Here is a 19,812-nt window from a genome sequence, read left to right as displayed (position 1 = left end):
AACAGAGGAATCCTCAAAAAGCAAACATCAGGAGGACAAGGGCAGAACAAGAAGTCAGAGGAGGCAGTAGATGAAATTACCCATGACAGGAAGGTAATCAATTTGGCTAATTTTCCACTCAGAAGGGAACATATCTCTTTACTTAATAAGGGTATGTCCTTTTCACCAGTAACCCCCATGGATGAGTTCGAAGTATTTAAAGATGTTAATTTATTTTTGAGAAAAGTTTTTTTAAGAATGATACATGGTAATCCCACTATGTTGGAGGATATGGCTTCTGACTCCTCCATGGAGGACCGCAAGATGCTTGATGTGTTGATATCTCTCATGGAGGAAAGTGAGGATGGTGATGAGAATGAATTAGATTTGGATAATCACAATGAGGTGATCAGAAAAGTTGATCTAAATATTAGGTCGACTAAAATGCCGAAAATACGTTCCAACATGAGGATATCGACATTTCTAGATTTTGTTGCTGATGATCTTAAAAAACTTGAGTGGAAAATGCCAATTGGTGACAATCTTACAAAGAAGGAAAGAAAAGCCCTCAAAGAATTAAAAGAGACCAAGAATATTGTAATTAAGAGAAGTGATAAGGGGGGCAATGTAGTTATTTTAAATTAACAAAACTATGTTAAAGAGGTGAAGCGCCTATTGGGAGATTCATCCACATATAGGAAAGTAGCCACTAATCCGTTTCATGTGGTGGCAAGAAAACTAAACTCCATCTTAACATTGGGAAAAGAGGTGGGCCTCCTAACTAAAAAAGAGTATGAATATCTGAGAACTGAAGAATTTAATCACCCTACCTTTTATATTATCCCTAAAATACATAAAAATCAGGAAAATCCCCTAGGTAGACCCATTGTTTCTGCCATCAATGGCCCCCTAGACAAAACAGGGAAATATATTGACCTGTTTCTTAAAGACATGGTTCCTAATCTTCCCTCCTATGTAAGAGACACTAAAGATGTGTTGGCTAAAATTGAAAATTTAATCATCAATGAAAATTCCATTCTAGTGGGAATAGATGTGGAATCACTTTACACATCGATCCCACATGAATGTGGCTTGAGATCGGCTTTTTACTTCCTTGATAAAACATACCCCACTTTGGGAGGACAGAATGAATTTATTAGTGAGTTGCTGGACTTTGCGTTACGACATAACTTTTTCCAATTTAATAATACCTTTTATCAACAGATCAGAGGTACCAGTATGGGAGCACCGTGGGCTCCGGCCTATGCATGTTTGCATCTAGGTTTCTGGGAGGAGCAGGTTGTCTTCAGATCAACAAGGTTCCTTGTTAATGTCCAGATTTGGTTAAGATATATAGATGATGTGTTCCTTGTATGGAGAGGAACATCAGAGGAATTAAAACTTTTTATGGAGGAATTAAATCAAAATCCCTTTAACATTGGACTCACGTATGTTTTTGATGAAAGGTGTATTTCCTTCCTGGACTTGGAAATTAGACTTGAGAATGGAAGACTCCTCACAAAAACATATAGGAAACCTACTGCTGCCAATACTCTACTAGAGGCCAGAAGCTATCACCCACGTTCACTGATTTCAGGAATTCCAGTGGGACAATTTCTGAGATGTCGGAGAAATTGTTCGAATATTCATGACTTTAGGATGGAAGCACAGGATCTTTATAGAAGATTTAGGGAACGGGGATATTCTCACTCTCAAATCAGAAAAGCTCGGAGACGGGCATATCAAACTGACCGTAAGGATTTATTATCTCCTAAAAAGGAGGAGAAGGTCAAATTAAGTGAGCAACCTGTTAGAATGATAACTCAATTTGGAGCCCAATGGCAAGCTGTAAAACAAATATTAGAAAAACATTGGAAGATTTTAACTCAATGTCCCAAATTGAATAAAATTGTAGGTGAGCGCCCCCCAAATGGTAGCAAGAAGAGCACCAAATCTTGGTGACCTCCTTATTCATTCTGACTATCAACCGTTAAAACAGACAACATGGTTAAAATCACGTACTAAAGGGATGTTTAAATGTGGAAAATGCCAAATCTGTAAATATGTGGATCGTACAGACTCTTTTTCTGACTCAAGGAATAGCACTCATTATAAAATTCAAAGCCTTATAAATTGTTCTACAGTGAGAGTATTATATATTTTGACTTGTCCCTGTAAAAAGATGTATATTGGTAAGACCAAAAGACAACTTAAGGTACGAATAGGTGAACATTTCAGAGATATTAGATCTAATGACCCTGAAAGTAATCTTGCCCAACACTATGCTAAATATCATGGAGGTAAATTGGATGGTACAAAAGTGAAAGGTTTCTATGCATTGCATTTCCCTCAAAGGAGAGGTGATTTTGATAGAGAACTGCTAAAAAAGGAGAAATATTGGATATATAAACGTGATACATTGTACCCAAAGGAGTTAAATGTGGAATGTGATCTCCAAGTATTTTTGGATAAATAGATCTGTATGGATATATGTTCTTATATTGCCATATGTTGGTCAATCTGTGGTAATTCCTCACTCCTGTCAATGGCTGGTTAATGCGTTAATTGAATTATTAAGGACAATATGTTAATTAAATAATCAAGGTAAACCTTCTTTGGGGAGATATCTAATAACCTGATGGTACACATTGAAATATAGGTCTAGAAGTGTAGAAGGGACTAATCTTTGAACTATTTTCCTCTCCTTTGAGAATAAATGTACACTTATAAGTGGTTAATTTGAAGTTTAGGAACCCTGGGCAAAATAACCTATAGAGGGATTTGTTAATTAACATCGCCATCTTGTGGTGGTTTTGCGGTAATTTTTACTGTGTCCCTGTGTATTTTTGACCTAATAAATAGGTTTGGAGATCCTTTCATTAACATTGCCATCTCCTGGTGAAAGTGTGGTAATTTTCAATTGAATATAATTTTTGTTTTTTACTTTTGTGTGCATTGCTGTAATTGTCAAGTCTTTCCTCCCTTTGATATTTCCAGTCACCTGTCTTTTTAATTTAACTATGACCAGCGGTTGTGCTAAGTATTTAGCCCCTTTTCTTCCATTGGGGATAACTGCAATGTAATTTTTTGCATATGTGGGTGGGTCTTAATCCACTATAAATAGAAGGTTGAAATGCAGGAATCCCATTGGTCCTGACGAAGCTGAGTGAGATACGCCCATCGGCGAAACGCGTTGACGTCATACGTCAGATACGTCACTTCCGGTCATGCGCACTAGGTGGAACGCACGCTGACCTACAAGGAGGTAGCCATCTTCACATGCTATGAGGCATACTTAGGCGGCACAGGCGCCATGGAGAGGTCGGAACCCGCGGTATGTCGGCTGATGTTAGCGGTGGTTCCTTGGTTCCATATAGCAGTACCTTTTGAAGGGCAGTACTTATGAAGGATATCCTTTTCTTTCCTACTACCCATTGCACAGGTGGATGGGGACATTATGGTGCTTTATATAGGAAACAAGGCATGCCACATATATTTCAATGGGCGGAGGAGCCGCTGGGCCTTATCTTGTTTTCAACAAAAAGTGGTGTGTAATCCACATGCTGTGGTGAAGAAATCACTTGAAGCAGTGTTCTGCTACTTGCATCTGTTTCTCCATCCAGGCAACAACTGGGGCGTTATTTATATCTAAAAGTCCTAAGAATCAGTCACTTATATTACAGATGAATGGGCCCCAACTACATGTGCCGGCACGGGACTGTACTGCATTTCATTTGTGATATCCTTTTGCTGCCTTACATAGGCTTATGGTTATGCCTCTCTTTTGACGCACACTGTGCTCGCTGCATTGTATACATGTGATATTTCATACCTTCGGTATAATTTTTGGGAATTCCCCTCTATGGGACAGAACCTATATGGTTATGACACATGTCTTTATATTCATTACATGTGACACTATATACCTATGGTATAATTTTTGTGTACACCTCCTTTGGGAAGTGTTAACCTATGTGCCAGTGCTACAAGGACTTTAGACCTTAGTGGTCATTGTCTTTGCAGCACATCTATTCAGACCGGACTTGGTGTTATTTTATATGGTTTTAGGTCTGTGTGTATTGTCCCATACTGAGGTGATGGTAAACCAGGGCGATTGCCCATATGTCAAATATTTATGTGTAATTAAGCATAATTTTTGGAAATTTTTCTGAGTATCACATTCTGTTCATAATGTAGCCGCTTTTCTGTGAATTCCTTTTCACAAACCCTTCTTTTTTGTACATCTCATGGGGCCCCCTACTGACCCCGGGCCCTTGGGCAGTGCATGAGTTCCCCAATGGTCGGTCCGCCCCTAGGTATGTTTAATAGAAGTGAATGGAGGTGGTTGCAAAGCGCCAGCACTTGCCAAATTCTGCAGGCATTGTTATTGACAGGAGGCAATGCTAACGCTGCAGTGTGTACACCTCCATCCCTTCCCTATTTTATTAATTTTGAGTGACATTAATAGCATTAGGGAGGCAGTAAAAATGCGACTCAACTGCCTATTTTCACAGGCTGTAGGCTTCTTTTACATTTTCAATAAGCTCACTGTCCTCTGAAAAGCAATTCACGGTGAATTGCTTTTCAGAGGGCAGTATAGCAGTGACTGACAGGTGTTCAGGAGGTGCTACTGATGCATCCCAAATGCCTGTTTTTTTTTCTTTACTTTTATTTTTAAATTGTCTGGTGGCAATTATAAATTATGGGACCACATCTCCACTGCGAGCCAAGGGTTTGGCTTGCGGTTGCGGCACGGCCTTATTGAACTCAAGGGGCAAGTTTGCCAGCTGGTAAAACTTTGCATCTCGAATTAAGAATACTATGGTTGCAAAGTGAAGCATCACAGCCATGGCATGCATACAGCCCTCTCTAGGTATATTGTTACAATTCTGGTGGAGTGGCTGGAGTGAGGAAAATCCACAATTCAGTCACTTGTTTTTACCACCCCCTAGCCACTAATCTGAAAGAGTCCTTAAAGTCCAGTCACAGCAATTCCCAAGTATATTTTCCATAACCTTTGATGCTTAAAAGTGGAACATATAAGGTAACATTTAGTCCTTTTCCTTAACCACTTGCCCTCCAGATGATTTACCCCCCTTCCTGACCATGCCAATTTTTGTGATACGGTGCTGCGTTACTTTAACTAACAATTGCACGGTCATGCAATGCTGCACCCAAATGAAATTTATGTCCTTTTTCCCCCACAAATAAACCTTTCTTTTGTGGTATTTGATTGCCTCTGCGGTTTTTATTTTTTGCGCTATAAACAAAAAAAGACCGACAAGTTTAAAAAATATATATATATATTTTTTTGACTTTTTGCTATTAAACATGTCCAGTAAAAAAAATTAAAAAATCAATTTTCTTCATAAATTTAGGCCAAAATGTATTCTGCTACATGTCTTTGCTAAAATAAAACTCCCAATACATGCAAATTAATTGGTTTATGTGAAAGGTATAGCGTTTACAAATGGCAGTAACTGCGGCAGGTATTCTGACACTGGGGGGGAACTGACTTGGTGTCACTGACATCCCCAGTGACACTAGTACAGTGATCAGTGCTAATAAAAAGCACTAACACTGTACTAATGGCACTGGGCAGGAAGGGGTTAACACGTGGGGCAATCAAAGGGTTAACTGTGTGCTGTGTGCCGTTTTACTGTGTGCTTTCCACTGTAAGCACACTATTTTGTATGGCTCTGCTTTGCAGAGTCATACAAAGCAGTGTGCAGGAGCTGACAGGGTTGAGATCTGTGTTGTTGATACACAGGTCTCTCCCCCGTTGGTTATACTCGGAGATCACCGGATGCCAGTGGGGAATCACCAGCACGGACTCAGTGATTGACAGCTGAGGTCGTGAATGGCGGCACAGTTAGGGTGTGTGCTCCCCCTACCCTGAACTATATATATATATATATATATATATATATATATATACTACCCTGAACTACACTATATATACGTGATTTTGCACACCTGTTCCGCCCTATACCAGTATTTCTGCTATAGGATGGCGCGGAAAAGGTCAACAGAGCTGAGCATGATAGTCACAGGTTTTTACAAAGATTTTCTGTATGTGGTAATGTTTGTGGATACCTACTCATATGGACTATGGCTGATAGCAGGGCCAGAACATGGGGTGGCCAGGAGGGGCGGGCACCCTGGGCACAGTACTATCATGTGAGGTGGGGGGGCACTGCATAGAAAGTACCTACCTACAAGTTGTCAGGAGTAGTGACAGAAGCTTCACTACGCCTGTCAGCTTAGCTCTGGCAGAGACAAGCCAGATCTGGAGAGGAGGAGAGAGCTGGGAGGAGGGACGGGTTGTACTCCTTCTCCCCTCCAGCTCCTTCTCCTGCTACTGCAGCTTCCCTGGATTGGGATTGCCAGATCACCACTGTGCAGTGTTTGTTAACCCTGCCCCATCTCCTCTCAGCAAAACATGTGGGTAGGGGATGGGTAAGCAAACACCGCACAGTGGCAATTTGACATCAAGTGGCATGTCCAGTATGGGGCCCCAACACTGCAATGCTTTAGACCTCTATAGCCCCCCCTCTAGTGCTTGTATTTTTTGGGGGGAAGAATGGGGATTTTTGCTGACACAGATTGCTGATACATTTGGGGGGGGGGGGGGTGCTGTTTGGCATCTCCACCCTGGGCACTAGATGACCCTGTCTGGTACTCAGACCTGGGCTGAAGAGATCTTGATGTCCCTGAAAGGAATACGAAGCTGGTAATCAACCACCGTCTACATAGGCTTAAAATATCATTTTTTGTTGAACTAACCCTTTAATCATGTGTTCACCTCTAATAATTGCACTCTGTGCAATAAACCCAATGATGTGTGTAATATACACAGAACACTGCAGCAAATGTAGTTCTAGTCTGGTACTGGTATATTTGTATATCACTGTGCAGATATTCATTAGTAAGTTGTGTTAAATTGCTAATAACAAACCTTTGCAATTAGGCAAGTAATGCAGATCATTATAGTTTATATGAGGTGCCTTCCTATGCAATGTGAAACTGGTACAAACAATGATAAATTATTAATAACTAGCATCACAGCCTAATCTGTTTACTTGATATTATTGTCACCAGAGCTGGTGCTAGGTATGGTGCATATTTTATTTCTAATTAAAACTGAATAAAAGCTTCCTGCTGACATCATCTGCTTTAATTGTATTTAATATGAAATAATCTTCATACTTAAGCATTGTAAATGTTGCCTGATTTTATATTTAAAGCAAAGTGTTGTCAGCTAAGTTGGTCTCCTGCAGTAGAATACCTGTGTGGGTTTGTTATGTCTTAAATAGTGTTATAATTGTTTCTGGATGCTAGAAAGTACAGGTTTAAACCTAAATTTGCTAATAACATTCATAATCATATTTACATTAAACATACCATTAGGGAGCACAATTTATATTGTGTATCTGTTCCATGTTGTAATACCTTTACCCATGGGAGTAGCTATGCAGCTGCTATACGTCCCAGACTTAAAAGTGAACTTGATGATAGACCCCCTGTATGGTCCAGGTGGGGTTGCTTGGCTTCTTGTTTCAGCTCACACACATCTCATTACCTTCTTGCAGCCAGGAGAAAGAAATATGGGGGGCACTTTTCATAATGTTTTTCACTAGTTAATAGTTACTTAGTTAGTCTGGCTGAAAAAAGACAAAAGTCCATCCAGTTCAACCATTAAAAAAAAAAAAAAAAAAATTTATGATCCTATACCCACAGTTGATCCAGAGGAAGGCAAAAAAAAATCCAGCAAAGCATGATTCAATTTGCTCCTGCAGGGAAAAAAATTCCTCCCTGATCCCCAAAGAGGCGATCAGATATTCCCTGGATCAACTTTACCTATACATAGTAACCAGTTATATTCTGTGTATCTAAGAAATAATCCAGGCCTTTTTTAAAGCAATCCACTGAGCTGGCCAGAACCAACTCTTGAGGGAGTCTATTCCACATTTTCACAGCTCTTACTGTGAAGAAACATTTCCGTGTTTGGAGATTTCATTTCTTTTAATCCAGACATAAAGAGTGCCCTAAGAGTGTTCACTATATAAACCACTGATGTATTTATGCATGTTGATCATATCCCCCCTTGATCTCCTCTTCTCAAGAGAGAATAAATTCAGTTTGTGTAATCTTTCCTCATAGCTGAGCTCCTCCATGCCTCTTATTATTTTTTGTAGATCTCTGTACTAATCTCCAGGATGTGTTGGACAACAAGCTTCAGCTTTGGTTTCTGCCTAACCAGTATTTATATAAGAAGAATACGCTTCCTACTTCCTCAGTGCCAAGCTATTAAAGTGTTACTAAACCCTCAACAGTAAAATCAGTCTATATATGCAATAAAACATGCTTGTTACACTCACTGTGGGACCTAAGGGGTTAATCTTCAGCATTGTATAATAAGGATGTTGATCTTGCCTGCTCTAAACGTCCCCTCCTTCTACTGTCCTCAATCCACCTGCTAACAGAAAATAGCCTTGGGGGCAAGCTGCCCATGCTCAGTTTGGTGTGTATTGCTAGAGAGGGTGTGTCACGATCGCAAGATCGCCGCCACCAACATGCGACAATCTCACGACCACGACCACCAATATGTCACAATTGTGGCGTCAGGCCCCACACTTTCTCACCAAACTCGTGACCGAAGGACCGGCCGATCCAGACCGCGATGTGACCTGCATAACAATGCCACACCCAGCTACACCCTACACAGCGATTTTCCAGCTAATGGATTTCAATCTGTGCCTGCAGCCTGGATGCGCTTGTTACTGGGTCAAGTTAATTACGCAACTGACCCTTACACTGCCACCACCCCTTTTTGTACAGAGAAAGGGGAAACTCTGTTTATCAAATATACACTGTAATGGTTGAAAAGCTGTCTGTCCAATACGGTCACCGCAGGCCGATTGGGCAGAGGATTAAACAAACACAGTAGCATCTCTTTAGAGGCAGGAATTCGTAAATTGCAATTAAGCGCTTTAGAAACAGTTTAACACTTTCAGAAAGAAAGATTTATTACTAAAAGAGTCAAAAACAGGTGCAATAAAATATTTACAGAAAACAATGTAACTAAGATATATATATATATATATATATATATATATATATACACAAAGAACCATAGCACAGCAGAGAGATAATAGGAAGGAAGTTAAAGGGTTACAAATGGGAGCTGTCTTCAACTTTTTTTTGGCCTGCTAGCCTGTGTTTTAAAGTCCCCCAGAAGGGGGGGGGGGTGGCTCTGAGTAACTGACCAATACTCTGTTTAGGGAGGGATCGTCGGGCGGACTCTGAATTAGAACCAACATCTTCATAATCCATGATATGAAACATAGGGGACAAACTGACTTGTGAAATGTTCATTTAATTCTGTCATCTAGCTGCTAGATTTTATGAGGTTACAATCTCTTCAATTCCTGGGAAAAGCTGCCTTATCTCAGTTACGAAGTGAGAAATTACACATGTCCTTGGGCAGCTAGTCTCTGTCTCTCTTGGGGGGCTTTGTAGCTCTGGGCCCCCTGCTGCTCTACCTGCCAGTGACACTTTTAACACACACACATCTGTCACTGTGCCTCTCAGGAAGGGAGGGGGAAGGAGAATGAGAAATGAGAGACACAATACTCAGTACCAAGATGGAGGTACCTACAAAATGGTTGAACTGCGTACATCACTGTGTTTTGCGCATTTTTTGCGACAGGGTGCATGTGAAGGGCCAATCAGTGCTGTCCAGACAGAGGATCAGGGGTCCAGCAGCCTCATAGGGGAGAATGAAAACTCCTCCTGCAAGCTTTAACCAGTGCTGTGCTGGACACTGATAGAAGTCACAAGACTATTACTAAAATAATTGTATTTCCATGTTCTGTGTACTGTGGGAGACCATATATAGTGAATGCAGAGTCCTGGGTTTAGTAACACTTTAAGAAATACATTTCTACATTTCTGCACTTACACAGGCCATACATGGGTTGAATTCGAAAGAATTTTCATTCACATTTTGCACCATTAGTGGGCTGCAGCACTGACGATGCGGCCATTGAATTTGAGTGATCAGGCATGTTGTAATTTTTTTGAAAAACGAAAAATTTCTAATCAATGATGAGAGAATCATATGATAAATATAATCGAAAAAGAAATGAGCATGAGCTATGACCTGGAAAGAAAAGAAGATTCCCAGCCACTAAAATTCTTTTCTGTAGCAATATGAGGTGAAATTGAAGGATTGGTTGGTCTTGGTTGGTCAAATTTTTAAATCAGTGATGGCACCATCAGATTACAAAACGCACAAAATTTCTAATTTTCTAAAGAAAATTTGACGCATGTATGGCCTGCAATATTAGCTGGATAATAAATAAAGCAAATCTTATTGACATCAGCACTCACCAGTACTCAAATACTGTAATACCTAACAAAATATAAACAAAATATGTCATGAACTGTGCCTTAAAGAGAAAGCAGTATTACAAAAAAATGTGTTTCGCCATCTTCTCAAGACAGGATTAAATGTGTAAATACAATGATCATTCCACAAGTACTGTATATAAAAACTCAATCACATGAATAAAATAAGTTAGCACAAAACACAAGTTTATAGAAAAAGCCTCATGCTCGATAGAATTAAAAAAAAAGAGTTCATGACAAACACTTAAAATCGTCGTCCTCAAGTGTTCAGCATTCCACCACCTTTATTAAATAAGCTTCTTACCAGAAAGGCAGCCCCAAGAATATAGAGGTCACACAGTGCTTTAATTCTCCAATAGATCACGCTGGTAGCTACACCTAACATGTCTCAATGCAGATGCTCCGGTTATGTGTACACCAATTAACTTGACAGGAGGAGACAGAAAGGACGTTCATAGTGTAGTATCTTGAAAACTGTTTACTATATAAAACAAAGGGTACTCACAAGTGTAGTAGAAAACATGTATGTATAAGCCACGCCAATCTGACCAACCGGCGTGAGTGATGATGCCACTGTCAAAGCTCCGCCCTACGTGTTTTGTCCTCACAAACATCTTCCAGGGGCACAGGAAGGATAGAGAACAGTCCTCAATAGAGGACTGTCTGACTCTAACATGTGTCCGGTTGTTTATGCCTTGCATTATTCCTTTGGAACTCTTTGAACTGTGTTTGTGGTCAGCTTGTCTGTGATATTCCTGATCCAAGACCTGTATCTCTGACATTGCCAGTCACTGCTCATTTTACTTGTTTGGGACCTGAACTCTGTGGGGTTGGTTTACTAAAGGCAAATAGGCTGTTCACCTTGCAAGGATATTTTCGCTTGGCTTAGTGAATGAGGTGAAGCTCTGCTGACTTTATCCAATTGTGTGCAAGCAAAAATACAGTTTGAAAAAAAAAAAGTTGGGTATTCTTTACAAAGTGAATTTCCACCACATTCACTAAACTAAGGGAAAATTCTTTTGCAAAGTGCAAATTTCCTTGCAAAGTGAACAGCCTATTAGCCTTTAGTAAATCAACTCTTGTTTGTCCGTGCATGGTCTGGCCATCTACATGCTAACACTGCTAGCACTGGGGTAGATTTACTAAAACTGTTGCACTCAGAATGTGGTGCAGCTGTGCATGTGTAATGAACCGCCTAATGGGGCCCCTAGCGATCCACTGGTCAGGCTTCCCCAGAGCACGGAGTCTAAGTCCCGGTTCACTTGTTTACCAGGGCCCCTGATGGTGGGGATGGACTTGGAGCGAACCAAGACCTGGTCGCGGCCCCTGGGTATACCCACCAGTGGTAGAGGAGCTTGCCAGAGGTCCCTGCGGGGTGAGAGTCTGATGTGAGGAGGCAGGGATATCCCGACGGGGTGGACGGATGGATGAGCAGGTGCGAGGTCAGACAAGCCGAGTAGGTAGCCATGGGGTCGGTGCGGTACAAAGCAGAGGGCAGAGAATGGTCGGGTCACACGCCAGGTCAGCAACAAGAGATCAGATCCACAAGGGGGCATCCAGGAGCGAGGTCAGGCAAGCCAGGGGTCAGGACAGGAGAAATCAGCAAGGTCAGAGCAATCCGGGTCAGTATTATCGCAAATACACAGGTTCAGGAACAGGATACTAAGAAGGCCATACGGCAACCAGTGACAGCACAGGGGGGATGCGCGAGATCCGTCGCAGCGGCTGGCCAGGACCTAGTGCCCGCACACCAGTGCGAGTCGGCACACTGCGCCTGCGCCGGGACAAACGCCGCGGCGATCCCTGACAGCAAGGTAGCCAATTGGCTTCTAACCTCTCGTTGTTTAACCTCCCTAGGGGTCTGATTATGTCCATATTTCTGTGCTCAAAGCGGTACATTTTTTTGCATGGAAATATGTATTTTTTTTATTGTAGGCCTGTAATTTTTAGGAATAACTCACTGAAATCTGTCCGAACAAGAGTCTAGTAAACATCCTGGGTATGATCAAATTTGAAACACAAAATCATAAATTATAATTTAATAAATAATCATAAAATCATAAAAAATAATAATATAATAATACATTTATTTCAACAATATAATCAAACCAAAAACACTGAAATTTATATAGCGACAAGTTCGCACATCACTGAGCAAAGTCGCAAAAATCGTTTTTAGTGTCTGATGACGAATTTCCCCACGAATCATCACTCAATTCTGCAAGTAGTTCTAATTTACTATCGCTGTTCTCTAGCTGGTCTAAAACTGATTTTGACGTAAAGGGACACTTTTTGGACGCCATGGACATTTCTCAGTTTCCAGGTAGAAAAAAAACAGTAAAAATGCAGACAGGGCACAGGACAAAGCACTAGGGACAATATGTATGTGAAATGGTTTGTTACAGTAATGTTTTACTATGTTATTTTAGTGTATTGAGTGAATGTCACAATATGTCATTCAAATTTCCCGCCGTTCCGTCCCCCGTACGTCCCGACGCTCACAGGGGACGGAACCCAGATGACAGATGCCGGCATCCGCCGGAGTACATTACAGGGGACACTGCAGGAGGGACATCGCGGGAGCGCAGGACAAGTTAAGTGATCGAGGTATCCCCGAGCAGCACTGCAGGGTATTCCCGAGTGTAGCTCGGGGTTACCGCTTGTGGTACTGAAACTTTACCCCCAGCTACACTCGGGAATACCGCCAGGGAGGTTAAGTAAGCTTTGGCTATAAAACCTGTAAGCTGATTGGTTTCTAGGCAGGACTGAGCCTGATTTTGCACTCTCCAGCTTTAGTAAATAAACCCCTTAGTGTCTTCTTTTTGTTCCAGTCATTGATCTGAGGTCTTCTACTGCTCTAACATATGTCCTATCTTTTAGTCTGCTGTTGCCCCACTGGGTCCACCGAACTTCATACCAAACAAACACAGTATCATTAGTAAAGGCAGCTGCTACTTTCCCCAACACTAATTATTAATAATAACGGTCAGGTTAGGAAACAATCATATATCTGTGGCTACCTCCAACCCATTTAGACACCCCCAGGGCCAACCTTTTATTAAAGTGGAACTTCACTCTCTAAATCAACATTGACTATTTTTAATCCTTATGCTGCTAACGTTGGTAAATAGATAAAAAGTATATTATATGTACTTGTTTTAAACTTTTTTTTTTAATTTTTCAGTTACTGGTTTCCTGGTTTTCATGCCTAGGCAAATGATATCATGCATGCTAGGAGTCTTCAGGAGGGGAGGAGGGGATTTCTCAGCTAAGGCAGATGGACTTCAGATTCCAGGAAGTAAATTCATCTCCCCTTACTTAAGATGGCCGCAGCCAGAAACTCTAAAGGGGTGTTTTTCAAAGTGATTTCTCAGCAAAATAAAGCATGGAGACATGGATGGATGGGGGAGTTTGCTTTGAATATTCAAAATGATTTAAATAGTGTTTTTGGTTTGTGCTGCTTAGATGCAACGTAGTTCCTCTTTAACCACTTCCCGTCCGACCCATGTACATAAACGGCCGGATGGGAGCAGTGCAGAAGCAGGTGGCCATTTATAAACATCCTCCCGCTTTCCCTGCCTATGCACGCTCCCTGGGAGTGTGCGGAACTGCGATCCGGTGCCGGATCCGGAACACTGATCGCTGCATGGGACCTCTATGTGAGGTCCCGATCATGTGATCACTGATAGGCCAATCAGTGATCACATGAATAATAGTAAGCAAGATGTCACTTCCTGACATCATTGCTTACTACTTGTGAAATCTGTGAATGATCACAGAGGTCACATGGTACAAGGCTATTCACAACAGCCTTGTACCATGTGACAAGCTGTGACCAATCACAGCTAGCACAGTATTTATCAATGGCTGCAAGAATGCAGCTAGAGAGAAGGAGAAATGATTGCGTTTACAGCCTTTATGAGTGTAAAAGCAATCAGTGTAAAAAGTAAAAAAAAAATCTTCATCACCCCCCACAAGTAGTAGTGTCACTATGGTGACACTGTACTGCTAGGGTGACACTATGTTAAAAAAAAAAAACATAAATAGTAATATAAAAAAATAAAATAAAAATGTAAAAATCTTTTTTAAAAATTATAATTTTTTGTTATAAATTAATTTAGGTTAAATTTTTTTTTACTAAAAATATAGCTGAATACATTTTGGCCAAGATTTATGAAGAGAGATTATTTATTTTATTTTATAAGAAAAACACTTTTTTTTCAAAATGTTTGGACTTTTTCATTTATATAGCAAAAATATTAAAAAGAGGTGAATAAATACCACCAAAATAAAGTTCTATCTGTCTCAAAAAAAATAAAAAAAATTCATATGGGTACAGTGTTGCATGACCACACAATTGTCATTCAAAGTGTGATAGCACTGAAAGCTGAAAATTGTCCTGGACAGGAAGTGGGTAAAAGTGTCTGGACTGGAAGTGGTTAAGCAAGTTTATATTGCACGCAGGGGCGGACTGACCATTTGGAAACTCGGGCACTGCCCGAGGGCATGGGGTTCAGTAGGGGGCCCCATGAGATGCCCCTGGTACCTTTTTCATAGGCTTTTTTGAGTTTGGGCAAGGACACAGGGGCCCCATGATCCCCTATTGCCTGGGGGCCCCATGAGTTGTCAATCCGCCCCTGATTGCACGTATTCTATCTTCGTTTTATGGCTTTCAATTGCAAAGTTAATGATTTTAATATGACTGGCTGTGCACTTTTAGTTAAATAAAGCACCTAATACAACGCACCGTAAACATTGTGGTGCCCTGTAATGCAGGTACGTTGCTCATTACAGTAATAGAGGAGTGGTGTGCCTTAAATATGAATGGCACCACAACTCAACCATCCATGGTTTGCACATTATGTGTGTTTTGCCTTGTATTACTGCAAGAAGGTGAAGATGTAAATGGGCTCCTGAAAATTACTGTGCCTGACTAAACCGCTTTAGTGCGCGGCACACCACATTTAGTGTGCTGTTCTGTTTGTAATGTATTTGCGGTTATTTTTCGGCATGATTATTTTTCCTTCACTACAAAAATCTATATTTAATATGCAAACATTTTTTGTCATGGCTATGCACATTCCTTTGCACTGAAAGTGAACAAGAACTAGGATGTTTAGAAAACATGAATTTTACTGTGCATGCATTCGGAAGCTTTTAAAAAACTCAGCCAACTGCATCTGCTATAAATGAGCCCTTAGTTCTTTCAGAGAAACAAGGCCTTTACTTATGATTTGATTACTTGTGTACATATTTCTTGTTGTATTTCTTCATATATTGCTGACATAAAATGAAATACTTTATAAGTTATGTAGAACCGTACACATCAGTTCCAAACCCAGAGGGGCTTACAGGCTAATGTTCTGAATACTGTGATCCCAGCACATAGACGTATACACTCTAGAGCCAATTTGGTCATGAGCCAATTATACTATCATTGTGGGTCATTTACAAAAACTGGAGAGTGCAAGATCTGGTGTAGCTCTGCATAGAAACCAATCAGCTTCCAGGTTTTATTGTCAAGGCTTAACTGAACAAACTGAAATTAGAAGCTGATTGGCTACCATGCACAGCTGTACCAGATTCTCAGTGCTGCAGTTTTAGTAAATCTCCCCAGTATGTTTTTGAATTGTGTAAGGAAACCAGAGTACCCTGGGAAAAAAATTTGGTCATGAGACAATTAAAGTGATTGCAAACCCTCACCTTGTAAAACAACCCATTCAAATAGAAATGAAAGGCAAACCATTTGTGTATAGATTTACAAAACATTGAAAATACCTCTTCCCTCCTTTTTTAAAGGTAATCACTAGAGATGAGCGAATCAAACATGACGAAGTGGAATTCGTTCCGAAGATTTGGAAAAATTCGATTCGCGACGAATCCGAAGATTAGCAAACTTCGGATGCACGAATCGAATTTTCCCAAAAATGGCGGCGACATGTGTGGCGACAGGAGAAAATGGACAGAGAAGATGGGGCGGGGATCTCTGGGAAGGCGCGCAGACAAGGCGCGCTGACCCATAATGCATTCATGAGTCATGAATCATGACATGTGATCGCATTAGCCAATCAGCAGCCAGCCAGCACTGTGTAATGGTGGAGCTATAAATCGCGGCAATCTTAGAATTCTCCATTAGCCTCCGGTCATTCAAGAGAGACAGACCTGTCTGTATTAAGGGACAGAGTTAGGGCCACAGAGACTTTAGGGCCACAGAATCGTTACTCAGGGACACAGAATCGTTACTCAGGGACACAGAATCGTTACTCAGGGACACAGAATTGTTACTCAGGGACACAGAATCGTCACTCAGGGACACAGAATCGTTACTCAGGGACACAGAATCGTCACTCAGGGACACAGAATTGTTACTCTGGGACACAGAATCGTTACTCAGGGACACAGAATCGTTACTCAGGGACACAGAATTGTTACTCAGGGACACAGAATCGTTACTCAGGGACACAGAATCGTTACTCAGGGACACAGAATTGTTACTCAGGGACACAGAATCGTTACTCAGGGACACAGAATCGTTACTCAGGGACACAGAATTGTTACTCAGGGACACAGAATCGTTACCTAGGGAAACAGAATCGTTACTCAGGGACACAGAATTGTTACTCAGGGACACAGAATTGTTACTCAGGGACACAGAATCATTACTCAGGGACACAGAATCGTTACTCAGGGCCACAGCTATCAAAGAATCGAAAATTTAAAGTGACATACACCCTTTTTTTTTTTGGTGGCTGTCGTGCAGAGTTGGTGCTGCAGTTTGCCGATTGTGCAAAATAAACTGATTTTCTGCTTCACAACCACTATTGTACGTTCAAAGAATTAAATCCATTTACACGCCGGCTGGCGGTAATATTTTTTGGGTGATTAGTGCATTCCAGTGACAGAAACGTACAGTTTCCAGCCAACGGCAAGCTGCAATTGACCGATTGTGTACAATAAACTGACTTTCTGCTTCACAACCACTATTGTACATTCAAAGAGTTAAATCCATATACACGCCGGGTGGCGGTAATATTTTTTGGGTGATTAGTGCATTCCAGTGACATAAACGTACAGTTTCCAGCCAACGGCAAGCTGCAATTGACCGATTGTGCTAAATAAACTGACTTTCTGCTTCACAACCGCTATTGTACGTTCAAAGAGTTAGATCCATTTACACGCCGGGTGGCGGTAATATTTTTTGGGTGATTAGTGCATTCCAGTGACATAAACGTACAGTTTCCAGCCAGCGACAAGCTGCAATTGACCGATTGTGCTAAATAAACTGACTTTCTGCTTCACAACCACTATTGTACGTTCAAAGAGTTAGATCCATTTACACGCCGGGTGGCGGTAATATTTTTTGGGTGATTAGTGCATTCCAGTGACATAAACGTACAGTTTCCAGCCAACGGCAAGCTGCAATTGACCGATTGTGCTAAATAAACTGACTTTCTGCTTCACAACCACTATTGTACGTTCAAAGAGTTAGATCCATTTACACGCCGGGTGGCGGTAATATTTTTTGGGTGATTAGTGCATTCCAGTGACATAAACGTACAGTTTCCAGCCAACGGCAAGCTGCAATTGACCGATTGTGCTAAATAAACTGACTTTCTGCTTCACAACCACTATTGTACGTTCAAAGAGTTAAATCCATTTACACGCCGGCTGGCGGTAATATTTTTTGGGTGATTAGTGCATTCCAGTGACAGAAACGTACAGTTTCCAGCCAACGGCAAGCTGCAATTGACCGATTGTGTACAATAAACTGACTTTCTGCTTCACAACCACCATTGTACGTTCAAAGAGTTTGATCCATTTACACGCCGGGTGGCGGTAATATTTTTTGGGTGATTAGTGCATTCCAGTGACATAAACGTACAGTTTCCAGCCAACGGCAAGCTGCAATTGACCGATTGTGCTAAATAAACTGACTTTCTGCTTCACAACCACTATTGTACGTTCAAAGAGTTAAATCCATTTACACGCCGGCTGGCGGTAATATTTTTTGGGTGATTAGTGCATTCCAGTGACAGAAACGTACAGTTTCCAGCCAACGGCAAGCTGCAATTGACCGATTGTGTACAATAAACTGACTTTCTGCTTCACAAAAACCATTGTACGTTCAAAGAGTTAGATCCATTTACACGCCGGGTGGCGGTAATATTTTTTGGGTGATTAGTGCATTCCAGTGACATAAACGTACAGTTTCCAGCCAACGGCAAGCTGCAATTGACCGATTGTGCTAAATAAACTGACTTTCTGCTTCACAACCACTATTGTACGTTCAAAGAGTTAAATCCATTTACACGCCGGCTGGCGGTAATATTTTTTGGGTGATTAGTGCATTCCAGTGACATAAACGTACAGTTTCCAGCCAACGGCAAGCTGCAATTGACCGATTGTGCTAAATAAACTGACTTTCTGCTTCACAACCACTATTGTACGTTCAAAGAGTTAAATCCATATACACGCCGGGTGGCGGTAATATTTTTTGGGTGATTAGTGCATTCCAGTGACAGAAACGTACAGTTTCCAGCCAACGGCAAGCTGCAATTGACCGATTGTGTACAATAAACTGACTTTCTGCTTCACAACCACTATTGTACGTTCAAAGAGTTAGATCCATTTACACGCCGGCTGTCGGTAATATTTTTTGGGTGATTAGTGCATTCCAGTGACATAAACGTACAGTTTCCAGCCAACGGCAAGCTGCAATTGACCGATTGTGTACAATAAACTGACTTTCTGCTTCACAACCACTATTGTACGTTCAAAGAGTTAGATCCATTTACACGCCGGCTGGCGGTAATATTTTTTGGGTGATTAGTGCATTCCAGTGACATAAACGTACAGTTTCCAGCCAACGGCAAGCTGCAATTGACCGATTGTGCTAAATAAACTGACTTTCTGCTTCACAACCACTATTGTACGTTCAAAGAGTTAGATCCATTTACACGCCGGGTGGCGGTAATATTTTTTGGGTGATTAGTGCATTCCAGTGACATAAACGTACAGTTTCCAGCCAACGGCAAGCTGCAATTGACCGATTGTGCTAAATAAACTGACTTTCTGCTTCACAACCACTATTGTACGTTCAAAGAGTTAAATCCATATACACGCCGGGTGGCGGTAATATTTTTTGGGTGATTAGTGCATTCCAGTGACAGAAACGTACAGTTTCCAGCCAACGGCAAGCTGCAATTGACCGATTGTGTACAATAAACTGACTTTCTGCTTCACAACCACTATTGTACGTTCAAAGAGTTAGATCCATTTACACGCCGGCTGGCGGTAATATTTTTTGGGTGATTAGTGCATTCCAGTGACATAAACGTACAGTTTCCAGCCAACGGCAAGCTGCAATTGACCGATTGTGTACAATAAACTGACTTTCTGCTTCACAACCACTATTGTACG

General features: G+C 41.2%; 1 protein-coding gene across 1 annotated transcript in view; it reads left to right on the top strand.

Moving 5' to 3' along the window:
* The first annotated feature begins 1,218 nt into the window (after positions 1-1,218).
* The window catches only part of LOC149462194 (uncharacterized), a 108,899-nt gene continuing 90,305 nt past the window's right edge, over positions 1,219-19,812 (top strand). The window contains exon 1 of the mRNA XM_089677320.1: positions 1,219-1,777. Within this exon, the coding sequence (XP_089533446.1) occupies positions 1,219-1,777 (559 nt within the window). The remainder of the gene's footprint in view (positions 1,778-19,812) is intronic.

This window comes from Staurois parvus, unplaced genomic scaffold, assembly GCF_062004578.1.
Source record: "Staurois parvus isolate SC_StPar_1 unplaced genomic scaffold, SC_StPar_1.0 ptg000183l, whole genome shotgun sequence".
In the NCBI taxonomy this organism is placed as follows: domain Eukaryota; kingdom Metazoa; phylum Chordata; class Amphibia; order Anura; family Ranidae; genus Staurois; species Staurois parvus.
Note: the sequence above shows the minus strand (reverse complement) of the source record. Positions and strands in the feature narration are given on the sequence as shown.